The sequence below is a fragment of the Electrophorus electricus genome, chromosome 17 (genome assembly GCF_013358815.1).
Source record: "Electrophorus electricus isolate fEleEle1 chromosome 17, fEleEle1.pri, whole genome shotgun sequence".
In the NCBI taxonomy this organism is placed as follows: Eukaryota; Metazoa; Chordata; class Actinopteri; order Gymnotiformes; family Gymnotidae; genus Electrophorus; species Electrophorus electricus.
Window position 1 is genome coordinate 4,111,348 of NC_049551.1, and position 13,978 is coordinate 4,125,325.

General features: G+C 42.2%; 2 protein-coding genes and 1 long non-coding RNA gene across 6 annotated transcripts in view; 1 reads left to right on the top strand and 2 right to left on the bottom strand.

Moving 5' to 3' along the window:
* fryb (furry homolog b (Drosophila)) overlaps positions 1-8,917 on the bottom strand; it is a 58,859-nt gene extending 49,942 nt beyond the window's left edge. Inside the window, exon 1 of one of the 2 annotated variants that reach the window (XM_035535582.1) lies at positions 8,795-8,917. Coding sequence is in view for 1 of the 2 variants with exons in the window: in XM_035535579.1 (XP_035391472.1) it covers positions 3,849-4,047 (199 nt within the window). In the remaining variant the exon portion in view is untranslated. Of the gene's footprint in view, positions 1-3,848; positions 4,336-8,794 lie in introns of those variants that run through there. The other variant, XM_035535579.1, reaches the window with a different exon arrangement.
* LOC113571770 lies at positions 8,445-11,653 on the top strand. Its single transcript, XR_003410027.2, has 3 exons — positions 8,445-8,535; positions 8,923-9,116; positions 11,586-11,653. It is a non-coding gene; the product is annotated as an uncharacterized LOC113571770 (long non-coding RNA).
* Positions 10,818-13,978, bottom strand: part of rxfp2a (relaxin family peptide receptor 2a) — a 43,152-nt gene continuing 39,991 nt past the window's right edge. For all 3 annotated transcript variants that reach the window (XM_027000891.2, XM_027000890.2, XM_027000889.2), the window contains one exon: positions 10,818-11,915. In XM_027000891.2, the coding sequence (XP_026856692.2) occupies positions 11,650-11,915 (266 nt within the window). In that variant the 3' untranslated portion in view covers positions 10,818-11,649. The remainder of the gene's footprint in view (positions 11,916-13,978) is intronic.

Here is a 13,978-nt window from a genome sequence, read left to right on the forward strand (position 1 = left end):
ACACTTTCATTGCTTCCTCCGTGACATCACCATGCTATGGTATATTCACACTTTCTGGGCAGCGTGAGGCCCTCACTGGGTTCTGTTTGGATTCCAGTGTCAGAAGCATCGCTGCATAAACTCTCGCTTACGTGTGCTGAAGACACCAAATAAAATAATGTACGGGGAAAGTGCAAGGCAGGATGAAGACACACATGCTGTTTAGAGGTGTTTCACTCACTGCCACTGGGTGTGGCTCAAAGACAAAAGTAAATAAACAATGAAATCGAATCCTTGTGGTTTAGAATTTGGTGTTTGTCCTGAGGATAAGGGACAGTACAGAACGTACAGTGTGTTAGTCTCACCCAGAATGGTAAAGGCAGGAACAGTTTTAGCAAGTGAATTGTGGAATCTGTGACAAGCAAATGACATTCATTTTAACAGCGCAACATTAAAAAAGCCTGCCATCATTATGCAACCTTATACAATTATAAGCGAATATCTTTACTCACCTTCAGTCTTGTCAGGATGACAAAATATGATAGCGTATATCGATGATACAATAACACCTGATTTAATTTGAACTGTCATCACTAGACAAAATAGTTTAGGCCTAATTTTCAAGCGCTATTTTGTAATCTATTTTAGAAGATTGTGTGTGGCACCTTTCACTGATGAATATCAGCTCTGGAATTCCTACAATGCACAGGAGGCTTGTGCTTATCTCTCTCCACACAGCACAAAAGAACAAGCAGACCTACTAGTTCTGAGACAAATGGCTTCCATGTGAAAGCAGTTAGATTGCAGTTCTCTAATGAGTATCTGGCAAGTGACCAAAACCACTCTACTATCTTTCCACATGTTCTTGTTCTTATACTGTTGGGGTTTTTTTATGTTGTTGTTGGTATTTCTGTACGGATGATTGGACTAAGAAATCAAAAAAAGATAAAAGTAATAATTTAGGCTAAAAAGTCTTGATAATGCCCACTAACTGCCAGCAGAAGCAGCCATTATTGCAGGCAGACTGTGGATTCCACGACCCCTTGGGTTGCAGGAGTGGTAGCAGAGCTCCAGCAGTGCAGAGCTATGCAGTGCTGGACACATGTGGGGAAGAATCAGGATGTCTTGGCACAGGGGTCTCCAAGCGTATCTGCAAAGGCAGGTGTGGCTACAGGTACTGCGCCCGCCCCTGGCTCCACCCTCGGGCTGTCCAAGCTAATCCGCAAAGACAGATGTGGCTGCAGGCATTTGTCGCACCTGATCCCACCTGGTTAATCGGGCGCTCTTGGTGCGCTAAGAGCTGCTCAGTTGTAAGATGCGTGCTCCTGCTTGGTTTGGAAACAAACTGCAGCCTTACTGGCTCTAAAGACAGGTGGAACAAGGAACCAAGACCAGTTAGTACTGAAGCCAGAGTCCAACACTGATTCAGGAGATTTGTGGTCTTGAGTATGCTGTACCAAGCATGCATTTGTGACTTTACATAATTAAAGTTACTTATAGCCTAAAATGTATTTATATTCACAGGATTTAGCTGACATTTTGTCCAAAGTGACTCGAGCAACAGAGGGTTTAGGTCCTTGCTCAAGAGCCTAACAGTGGTAACTTGGTGGTTGAACTGGCAACCTTTTGATTCCTAGTCAAGCACCTCAACCACTGAGCTACCGCTTCCCCTAATACTTGTAGGGGAATCTGGACCGGCATGAATGTTTGTTATGCCAAAGTTCACAAAGACAACTTTGGTTAATCCTAAAAATGTAAAAAGTACCTCACTCCACCCCCTGTAAATAAAACATTAAAAATAAATACAAAATCAGAGAAATATTAAATGTGAAAAATGCTTTTTGATAACTGTACTGGTTTTCGTGTTTGTACTGGCCATAGATGAAGAATGACGACAGTTTTTGGGCTCTTCTCTGAAGTCTGCTACTGCTGAGCCCTCCCAGCTGGCGCGGAGCTATCCCAGCTGCCTCAGTTTCTCACACCATTTGCACAATCCACCAGCTCCATGGCAGCTGTGGCCCCGCCCAGTGGAGTCCAGGTTCAGTTTCAGGTACCTCAAAGAGATCATCTTGCATATGACACATTTTTGTGCAATGATATGTCCAAGTTAATCAATCATATGAAAGCTGACAAACGTTAGTCAAGAGTGACTGGCTTGTAGCGAGTTGTTCTTCAGAAATAAACTGTTTGTGGGACAGCTGCATACACAGCTAATGAACTGATACTCAACTGATGCCTTACGAGCCAGTATGTGATCTCGTCTCTTTTCACTGAGCTTCCCCCGCACTTGCGCTAAACTCCCTGAATTCCATGTATGGAGGGTGGGCAGGTGCATGCCAGCTGTTCACCTCTGGCACAGAGAACACCACTTCATAACCAGACAAACACATCCGCTTACCACAACGCCTGCCCTTTCGGTGTCACTCGTCGTGATGTGCTGTGCTGCTTCCCCAGGGTTCTGCTCTAATTGGGCTTTCATCATCGGTGTCCCTCAGGGACCACAGAGGGAATTTGGATGGACCTGAATCAGCTGACATTACTCAGGCGAGGTTTTTTACCCTCAAAACCTAGCACTGGCGATCACTTAACACAGCCTCTGACCTCACAGCTTGCAGAAATGTAATCAGTGACGACTAATATGCTTTGCTAACTAGATCAGTGTGCTTAGTTGAGCTACGTTTCGTTTTGTTTTCTACTCCTGTTCTCCGTGCTCGAATGCCAGCTCCCTACACACAGCAGTCCCTGTCTGCTTTCAAGTTGAATTCTCAAAGAGACAAAGAGACTCTTCAGTGAGCCCACAGTAAAGCTTCTATATTGGCTGGGGAGCTCAGGCATTCCACACCTGTCTGCATCAGGCTTTGACAAGGCTAGGAGTGCAGACAGACGCACGTGCAGCTCGCATCTACTCCCAGCGACTGACTTCGGGAACAGACCACTGGTTACAACAAACCGTTTAGCTAAAAGGCTGAAACATCGAACGGCAGCTCCTCCTCTGATCACTGCATTTCCAATACAACTTTAAGATTTGTAACACCGCCTCCTGATATCTAAAATATTTTTTTCTGATCAGTGTATTCCTAAATACTGATGAAATATTTAATTATTAATGAATTATTGCAGCTCCTTTACTCTCTGATTTTTTTTAATTTCCTGATCTCCCTAGTCACACTTGCCCTCTCTCTTCTCTGCACGGATAAGTCAGGAGTCCGTGCGCTCCCTTCAGTAGTGCGCTTCAAACAAAGACCGGTGCGCGCATGCGGGGATGGTGCTGGCCTGTTCACTGAACACCACCCTGCCCTGTGACAACCATCTCCCCACAACAAACAGTGAAAGAAACAGGGGGAGTTTGACATGTAGTGTTGCTATAAGCCTAGCCCTGGTCACTCAAATTCCACCTTTTACCTATTACAAGAAAAACAGCAACACTGACTCAGACAGCCCACCAAAATCAGCAGTAACACCTGAGGCCATCATTGCTTTCTAATGACATTTGTGAGTTATGTAAGACTGTAGTTTCACACGAAGAGTCAAAGTGCTGAAATTAGAAGGTATGGGTGACTAATTAGACTGAGGCTGTGTTTTTAACACCTGAATGTGGGGTGTAGTGCTTAGTGAACACCAGAGTGAAACCTCTGTCAGAATGTTCAACAGGGATATCATTAAATCTCATTTCAAAAGACAACAAAAATCTGGATTCACAAGGCACGTAAAATCACTAAAATGAAACAACTCCTACAGGTATAAATTTACTCCCACAAAGATGAATGTGAGCTGGTCGACCTCTTCAAGACTTCACTGAAAGCCGGTGATTTATAGTGGGCTTACTAGGAACAGGAACATGGTACAGTATTAAAACGCAGAGCTTGTACCTGGCGTGCCTTCTCTGATGATTGTGGGCCTTTTCTTGGGCTGGATTTTTCTGAACTTCCCTTTGAAGTCTCCAGCTGTGAACATATCCATGGAACGGCCTGCGATTTGGACCAGGAAAATGTCCTGGCTCTGGGCATGCCGGGGGTCCGCCTTGCTCGGCCCCGCGTCTCCACCGTCTCCCGCATCCTCCTTGGACATATCTGACAGCAGGCTGACAGACAGCACCCAAGTTCACTTACTCAGCCACATGGACGCAGCGATCCCACACGACGGAGGCGTTCTCTTTTTGTTCTTTCTCTTCTTCTTTCTTCCTTCCTCCCTTCTTCTGTCCAGCGATCCTCAGGACTGGGGTATTTCTGCTCCTCTGGCCGAGGAGTGACTTCTTCCTCGCTCACTTCGTCTCGGCTGGAGGAGCGGAGGAGGTGAAGGCGTGTGTGTGAGAGCCCTACTTGGCTCCACGCGTCCCTCTGACGAGCAAGTATGCGGTGAAGCCTGTGTTCGCGCTGGTCTAGGCTGTTCAGCCTGTTACAGTAAGACCGCTGAACAGGGCAGGTGTTGGGTTACGCAAGCTAGGCCCCACCTCTTTTCACAGGCATGGGGGGGGGTTTGTATGTGAAAGTGAAGCGGTGCTGTCTGAGAGTTGACTGTTTCACTGTGTGATAAACAAACACTCCGTGTTTATACAAGGAGAGAGTGAGGGCACATCCTGATGTTCTGTTGGAAGCGGCACACACCTATTGCAGAATAACCCCTGCTTGCCAAATGACATGAAATGGCAGTGTGTGTCTGCTCTCAGTGTGTGCTGTTTTTCCGACGGTTGTCAGGACACTGAATCCCCTGAGGGCTGCTCCCAAACGCTGCATGTTCATAAAACAGTAACATTTCCCAGACACTGGGTCAAACAGGCCCAACATCAGCTTCCACCGCCATTCAATGTCTCAGGAGTTCTAGAAACCTCTGATGGCATGTGTATTTTAGCCCACCTTTAAGTGCCATTAGGCTATCAAATGGCCTTCCTGTTCCCTGACCCACACAAGTTGCCGGGTTAGTGAAGTAACCTTTCTGAAAGGCACCTTATTCTTTGTGTCTCCTGGTAGAAAGGCTAGAGAGAGAGAGGGGGAGAGAGAGAGACAGAGAGAGATACAAATAGAGAGACAGAGAGAGAGATGGAAAGACAGAAAGAGAGAGATATCTGATCACTCCCTCGCAAGATACAAAACACTTAATTTGGCTCTTGCTTCCATCTAACAAACAAGACAGTCTGACCCAGATCTGAATCCTGCCAGCTCCTTTCCCCATAGCTTTGCAAGGGCAACTGATGGGGCGGGATGGCTGGGAGGCTGCCTCTATGTCATTACAGTTTCCTTACGGAATTCCAGGATTTCCCCCTGAGACAAACATGTATGACCTCAAGCTGGGGGTATTCGACACAGGCAGACTAGCAGTTTCCATAGTCCTTGATGGTTAGCAAAAGATTAAAACATCTAAGTGGATGTGGTAACTGGCATGTAGTTCCTGTTCTTTGGTCTGGATTGGACTGGTTTATTATAAACTATTAGAGGAGAATGGAGTACAGTAGTCTCTCAAGATCTGTACCCTGCCCTAGAGCACAATGACGACACATTTCACTACTTGGACATTTGCCAAGAGACAAAACATACAATCACTTACACATACTTACAATCATACTCACTAAGCATGACATACAAAAAGACCTAGTGTTACCTGATCTCACAACTCTCCTTTGTGTACAGGTGGCCTCTGATGTATGAAAAGGACCCCCCCCACACACACAATCTACAGTCTCATATATACACCCATACCCAAAACCAGAGACAAATACACACACACACACACACACACACACACACACACACACACACACACACACACACACACACACACAATCTACAGTCTCATATATACACCCATACCCAAAACCAGAGACAAATACACACACACACACACACACACACACACACACACACACACACACACACACACACACACACACACACACACACACAATCTAGTCTCATATATACTCCCATACCCACAAACACACACACAATCTACAGTCTCATATATACACCCATACCCAAAACCACAGACAAACACACACACACACACACACACACAAACACACACACACACACACACACACACACACACACACACACACACACACACACACACAGGCGTGACATGGGCACACCCATTCATTAAAACAAACTGATAAAAAACCATGAGAGTGGGCTTCATTTCTACCCCTCCCTCTTTCGTCTCAACCTACCCGCAAACACACACACACACACAACCATTTTACGAACATGAACAAGATATGTATACGTCCTGCTACCACCCAAACAGCCTAATTGATTACTGCTTCCCTAAACCAACAGGATTGACTCATTAAGTTTTCACAAACAGTCAGTGACACACACACCGTTCCAAAGCTCATTGCTGGTGATAGACTGTCGAAATGGTACATAGCTTAGCAGAGAAGACCATTCTGAAACTGTCTGGGATGGCTTCTTTTACAAATTATATGTTAACACACCTATATTCTAGAAGAGATTTTGTTTTGATAGATTACACTTTTTACTCCTCATAATGAGAACATTGTTCTTAAAATGTGTTGCTTAGTAAATTGTCCCTGTGTTCACTGTCGTCCTCCTGTTGTGTACGTGGGCCTCTCATCTGTATTCTGGGAACAGCCATCCCCAGGCCATTAGCCTACATGAGTTCGTCCTTCTGTGGCTTAATGCACTAGTTGATTATTTCAGGCCACATCCATGTCAGGATCCAGGCTCAGTGATTTATGTTAATTTTCTAAATGGGACATTTGGATATATTTCTAAATTGGATATTCTTCTCCTAAAATATATTCTTGGTACTCTTTGAACATGTTGCTCTCGTTAATATTAATGGGAAGACTAAGTACAGTACTGCCCCCTAGTGCTCATCAACAAGAACAAAATTCAACCCTTTTTATTATTCCCATTGTCCAAACATTGGAAGCCAGCAAAAATAATATTAAAAGGAAGAGCAAGCAATCTTATCAAATTAAGATATCTGAAATCACCAAAAATTCATATTAAAACTATGCAAAGACTTTCTTAATTATTAAGTAGTCTCCCTATTGTTGGAGACTTCATTGGGTGGCAAGCAGTGGAACAGAGCCAGTTAATTAGACAGCAGGCCCAGTGGCGGCAAGTGTGTGGGTGGACATGTTTGTTAGTGATCTAGCTATCCAGGCTACTGCCAGACACTAGCACACACAGAGCCCGGTAAGCCGAGAAGGCGGGAAGAGAGAGAGAGATAGAAAGAGAGAGAGAGAGAGAGAGCCATGGAGGAGAGGAGAGAGGGAGAGCCAGACGGCAGCAGAGAGCGACTGCCACATACGATGTTACTTTGACTAAGGCCCCTCATTTCACAGCAGCACATGCAAGGCTCCTCATGCATGGTTATTATTCCCCCAGTGCTCAGGACAGCCGTCTCCCCTACAGACGTGCAGACACACATACAGATAAGATAGAGGTGAGACGCAGGTTGATGTTTCTAGGCTGACGGACAGGTAATAGAGACAAGAGGATCGGTAAAATAATTTGAAGAACTAGTCTTTAAAAGCCTGTCACCCTGCGTCCATAGATTGATACAGTCAGATCCAACACCAATTTACTGCCCATGTTCATTCAATATTTAAAGCAACCAGTTGAACATTCTTATATAAAAGTACACCCACACATCAACTCTCACTTTCACCTCTAAAAATATACCCTCATACAGCCTCCATATCATTAAATAAAGGCACTGCAAATCCAGGGCAGATAACTTCACAGGCAGATCACTATTAAACAACCTGGAACAGAATGACGTTGGACCCTGTACCTGCTTTAACACAAAAGCCAGTATGTAGACAAGGTCCATTCAAACACAACATCACAACTTATAAACACAACACCTGAACAGTACCTATGAAGTGTGGTAGTGAAAAGATGCTCTGCTTATTTCATATCTATAAATATTTTTGATGAATATTTATGATGGCATTTTTAATTAACGAGAGAGAGAGAGAGAGAGAGAGAGAGAGAGAGAGAGAGAGAGAGAAGGGAAAGAGTCAGAGCTTCAGTAACATGCACAAATCACCTTCGATCCCAGGTTCCCATTCTAACATGAAGCCAGGCAGAACAATGGAGCAACCGGGTGTCAATGACAACTCCTCAAAGGAGGAGGGTGAGAGGCAGGCAACCTCCAGAACACAAGTACGGATTTAAACCAATGGTTCCTACACTGTATTTTATCATATTGTATTGCAATTGAAAACATATTTTATAAAGTCCCTGAATAACATCAAGTAACAATTATTCTAAATACATAGCTAACGCAGTATAATCTGTCATAACCAGCCATCTGGGGGTGGATCCCAGAGTCCTTCATTATTAAATTATATACACAAGGTACAAATACGAATTTAAATATATCAATTGTTTTAAATTATTTTGGAAGTGTAAAATTGTACATGGGCCGGGGAACGAGAGGATGTAGATAAATAATCTCAAGTAAATAAATAATCTCCATCTAACGGTCGACAACGGCAGGACAGTGAATCGGGTATCTGGAGCTGTTCTCGGTCTGAAAACATCAGCATCGCAGCATCCTTTCAACCGCATTTCATGACCACAGGTAGGTTAAAAAATATATCGATTTAGATGCTTACAAGACATATTTGAGCGGAACATAAAGCTCTATATAGGTAGATAACGCAGTTAATTAGAATATAGTAGTAATAATAACGGTAAGGCTGCTCCGTCCTGCTAGCCTGCATGTAGCCTAGCCCTCAGCGGGCTGCCGAGACTTAAAGGTTGCCTACAAAGAAAAACACCAGATAGACACAAAAATAGCATTTCAGGTCATTAAAGCATCGGCCGAAATGACACAATACCTTCTGTATTCTCGTTTAGTTCTTTAACACGTCATATCTTAATTTAACAAAGTCGCTGGATCCTTTTTTTTGTATTATGTTTTCACTTCTCTGGTCTTGCTTTTACGTTACATCCCTTCGACTGTCAGACAGCGGGTGAGGATACCGCGGCTCCACCCCTGGCAACCAATCGGATTCGACACATCCACATAAGTGATCTCTGATTGGAAGAACAGCCTGTCTGTTATATTCGCTCTCTAGCTTGTCGTTGCTTCTTTGCTACACCTGTAGGGATGCTGAAAAGGCATGCAGACATGAACAACAAACCAATTATCCTACTGAGGTAAAGTTATAAATACAAAACTCAATATTTTGGTGTGTGTGTGTGTGTGTGTGTGTGTGTGTGTGTGTGTGTGTGTGTGTGTATATATATATATATATATATATATATATATGTGTGTGTGTGTGTGTGTGTGTGTGTGTGTGTGTGTGTGTGTGTTTGTGTGTGTATTTAAGTAAATGTTTAGATGGTGGAAAAATTGGAGTGCAGTACACAGGTTTTCCAGAGAAACCAAACATTTAAAACACCTTTTCATTTATCTCAGAGACAAACAAACAAAAAAGTTGAGTACCTATTATGCCTTTCAGTAATTTATGCCAAGATTTATTCTCCTGTGCAAATCTGGCAGAAATTGTACTTACATTCTGTAGTAAAATTACATTACTACTAACTCCCCATGTGAAATTATTCCCATTCCAATATGTTATTATTATTATTATTATTATTATTATTATTATTTGCTGTTGATGTTGGGGATACAGCTAACCAATGATGTCTGTTGCTTCTATATTATTAATGTTAAATGGCCTCTTGCCATGATAATAATAATAATAATAATAATAATAATAATAATAATAATAATAAAATGGTGCCTATATATAGGAACTTGGTGCTTGTATCAATTCTCACAGGTTATGGACTTTGCACCAGTCCATTAGCTGCTGCACCTCCTCTCTGTGTGCTAACTAGTCATTTCTGCTGATGAGACCCACCACAGTCATCAACAAACTTGATGATGTGGGTTGAGCTGTACAGTCATTGGTCAGCAAAGTGAACAACAGTAGACTGAACACACCGCACTGGGAGGCCCATGGTGGAGCTGGAGATACCGATCCAGACTGACTAGGGTCTCCCAGTCAGAAAGCGCAGGGGCAAGTTTCAGAGGGAGGCGTTAAGGCCCTTAAATTTTTACTGCATCTTTACTGCCAAGAAGACCTGGTTCAAGATGGGTTGTGGTTACTGCTCTCAGCCTTCCATACTGTAGGGTTGGAAGGGTACAGTGGGAGTCCTTTTAATTACATAACTACTATGTACTATCAATTTTAACTTGATTTTGTTTTATTTAAAATGTAAACATTTATGCTGACATTTGTGTTGTATTTTTGCTGTGAAGCATGAGTTTCCTCCAAGTTGCAAGAAAAATTGTCTATTGTCTAGTTAGGTTGAGTCTTTTTGTACAATTTGGTAGCAAGGCACTTTGGCAGCAAGTGTGTATGTGTGTATTGAAATATTTATATTTGTCATTTTGATGTAATGATGATCAGAATTTAAATATATATTTAATAAATTATTTGCTAGCAGAAAATGCTGCATTTTATCCATTATAATTATATTTTAAATATATTCTAAGAAATATTTTAATAATATATGTTTTTCATATTTGTAAATGATATATACAGTATTTTAAATTATAAACATATAGTTCTTGATTGCATCATAAATGTTCTATACATAACCAGTTGTGCATGGTTCTTTAAGGAACATAGCAAATGTGATCTCTACGGTACCATAGATCCTTCCACGATTGTGACAAGACGTGACAGAATCTTGTTTTGCTACTATATAGCCCCTTTTTTTCTAAGAGGTCAGTGCCCTTGTGACACTTGTGGCTAGTGTCTGGCATTTACAGACACCTGTTTTAATATATTAGATACATTCACCCCCTGCCCACATACAGTTACATAAGAGCGTGTAAGCAAGGTCTGGTGAGGCAGTGATCCTTTATAGCATGTCACAAACAGTCAGTAAATATGACATAACATTTAGCATATCTTTATAAAAACATGGGGAAATGGAGTATTTGTGTATGGTTATGCATATTCAGTACATTACTGATGTTCAAGATGTATATTTATGTGTGTGTGCTTAATATCAGGCATGCCTGTGGTTTGTTTATATATAGCATAAGGACTGGAAATGTACTGACCCTTCTGCGTACACATTCAGAACTATGAATTGATGTACATTAATTAACTGTTCATTCCATGAGATGAATTTTAAAGTTATTGTTACATTAATACATAAAAAATAATGCATCAAACTCATAAATAATGCTTACAAGTAAAAAATAAGATAAATCTGCAGAACATACATTTTATGACATTTCTGCAAAATAAAAATATATGTAAATAAATAAGAAAGAAGATCCCAAATGCCGGGCTGGTTGATTCAGATGCAGAGCATTCTTCTAATAATATAAGTGCCCTTGCAAGCATTATAAAGATGTGTAGTACTTGTAGGACGAGCTGTTTTTTAGACAATGTTTTACCATTTTTCTTTGAGGGATAGTTACCCTCTTTGTATTAAAGACAGTTACCAAACTCTTGTTGTGCAAAAAAATAAAATAAAAGTGCTTTCTTGTATTTTCCATGGCCATGCTGTTTGCAAGCTCTTCTGTAGCTAATGATGTCCTGTTTCAGTGTACAGTGCTGCGTGTATGAGTTTGCATATGTGCTGCACTCTGTCCTGTAGCACCTCTTCCGGAACGTAGAGGAGGTCCGCTGAGAGGACTGGCGTCGGCCCCCGTCAGCCCCCGTCACCCATACCTGGCGTCGGCGTCGGCAACAGAGAGGCGGGGCAGGCAAGCCTTGGCGTGGTAGAAGGTGTGCCTGGAGGACTCCATGTAGACGCAGGTGCTGGTGAGGCTCTTGCGGTCTTTGCTTAAGGAGGAGTTCCGCTGCCAGCGGCACAACAGCACCTCCACCTGCTCCCTGAAGAAGCTCGTGGTCAGTGTGTAGAGGATGGGGTTCAGCGCACTGTTAATGGGCAGGACAAATATCACCACCCACGAGTTTATGGTCCCTGCACAAAACAAACAAACAATCAAACACAAAACATTTAGTACCACTTTGACCAATAGGATCTTGGTTTACAAGGAAGCTTCCTGGACAAAGGGACACTTTCCTGTGCAGTACAGAGTACATGTGTAGAGCAGTAGTCATTTCCAAGCATGCTGTAACCACTCCAGTGCAGATTTTCCCTTTCATGCTCCCTTCTCGCTCCGTATCTGCTCCAGAATAAATGTTAGTTGTACTCCATTCCACAGAGTCCCTCAGCAGTACACTTGTATTCCTTACATGCTAAAGCCCTTCGCTCACAATGTCCTGCAGTGTCATCACACACAACGCATTATGCGTGTTGCAGTTCATTTCTTTTAACACTTTGGGTGTCACGGAACGCTCGCCTCCCGCGAGGCGCGTGGTTCGGCCATCCACGTGCAGTGGGAGGAGCTTCGTTAGTGGCCACGCCTGCGCGCACCTGCGCGTCGTTTCGTCCGTGTGCTTAAACCCACGTCAGGGTGTGCGGCGTCGTTGGTCATTGTTGATGTAGCGTGTTTGCGTTAGCATCTAAATGTAACATCTATGTTTGTCTAGTTCGTGTTAATGTTAAAAGTTGTTAGCATTAAGTGTGCCTGTGTTCATTGTTTGTATTTCACGTGAGTGCCACTTTATATGTCAATAAATGTTCGTCCCAGTCGTTGGAGTCTGCGTCCTGCGGCAGTCGGGCGACCTCGCCTTACATTGGGCAACTACGCATACTTTATTTTGTAATGTGGCTAGATTGAACTGTATCCGCATAACCATGGATACAGACCCTAGATTTTGCAAGTAAAAAAAACATCTGGTGGATGTTGGCAGAACAGCTTGCAGTAGCACATATTTATGGCAAGATATCTAACATTAGCCAAGTAAGCGCTAATGAGCTAAACCTCCAGCTGATTTGGCAACTTTTCGGAACACTTCACTTCCACATCACTGATAGTTTTCAGCATAAATGTATGAAATATTAATAGTAGCCACACACATGGGTGAAACCCTGCCCTATTCCTGTTTATTTACTGTTCTCCAATAATGAAACTTCTTCATATGATACAGATTTAATGTATAAATCGAGGTGGGTAGTAAGGCGCTACATTTATTCCGTTACATTTACTTAAGTAACTTTTTGAGCATAGTATGGTCCAATATGAATATGAATTTTAAGAAAATGACTAGTTATTTACGGAGATAAACTACATGGAGCAGAAAAATAAACGCAGCAGCTGAACTGAACTCATGGCATGCAGGGATGACCCATACTGAGCCATATCCCGAGTATTATAAAGTATTCCAGTATTATAAAGGTTTCAAGGTTGTAAAAATTAAGGTTTGTTATTGAATTTATATTTTTATATTTCTTTCGACCGCATACAGGCGCTATTGTTGGCTAGCCAGCTAGTCCAGCAATCGGTCGCCTAATAGTGTAAATACAGCGGAAAGTAAAATGTCTACTAATTGACCTTGGGCAAGAGCTCGGAATATTGTACTAATCACAAAGTGGTCACCAAATACAATGTGATGCTTGTGATATATACACAATATTTATATGTAAAACCTCATTAACTAAAGGCTAAAGACCAGAGCAAAGAAAAACAGCTGTTAAGAAAGTATTTTTACACGCTAAAACCAAATAAGTTTTCCGAATTTCTCTATCACCAGAGTTTTTTTTTGTTGTTGTTCCATTATATCTACATGAATTGAATTGAATTGCATTTAGCAGACGTGATGTACCAAAGTGCTTTTAGCTCTCTGCTTAGATACGACAAACAGTTTACAACCGATTATATCGTTTTGTATAGCAGACTTATGGAAAAGCGCTAGTAAGGAAAGTGGAGCCCCTCTGTGTCGGCAGACTGTTACTGTACACTGAAGAGGACTGTTCAAGACTGTACATATTTTAAGTGTAATAACAGAATAATAACAGCCTTATTTATGAACAACATATTCTTATTGTAAAAGTCTCTTAAAACCGTGCCTGGGAAAAACATCTTTAAAACAGATTTGCATTCAGCGTAAAAAGAACTACGAGGACATATTTTAGTTTGT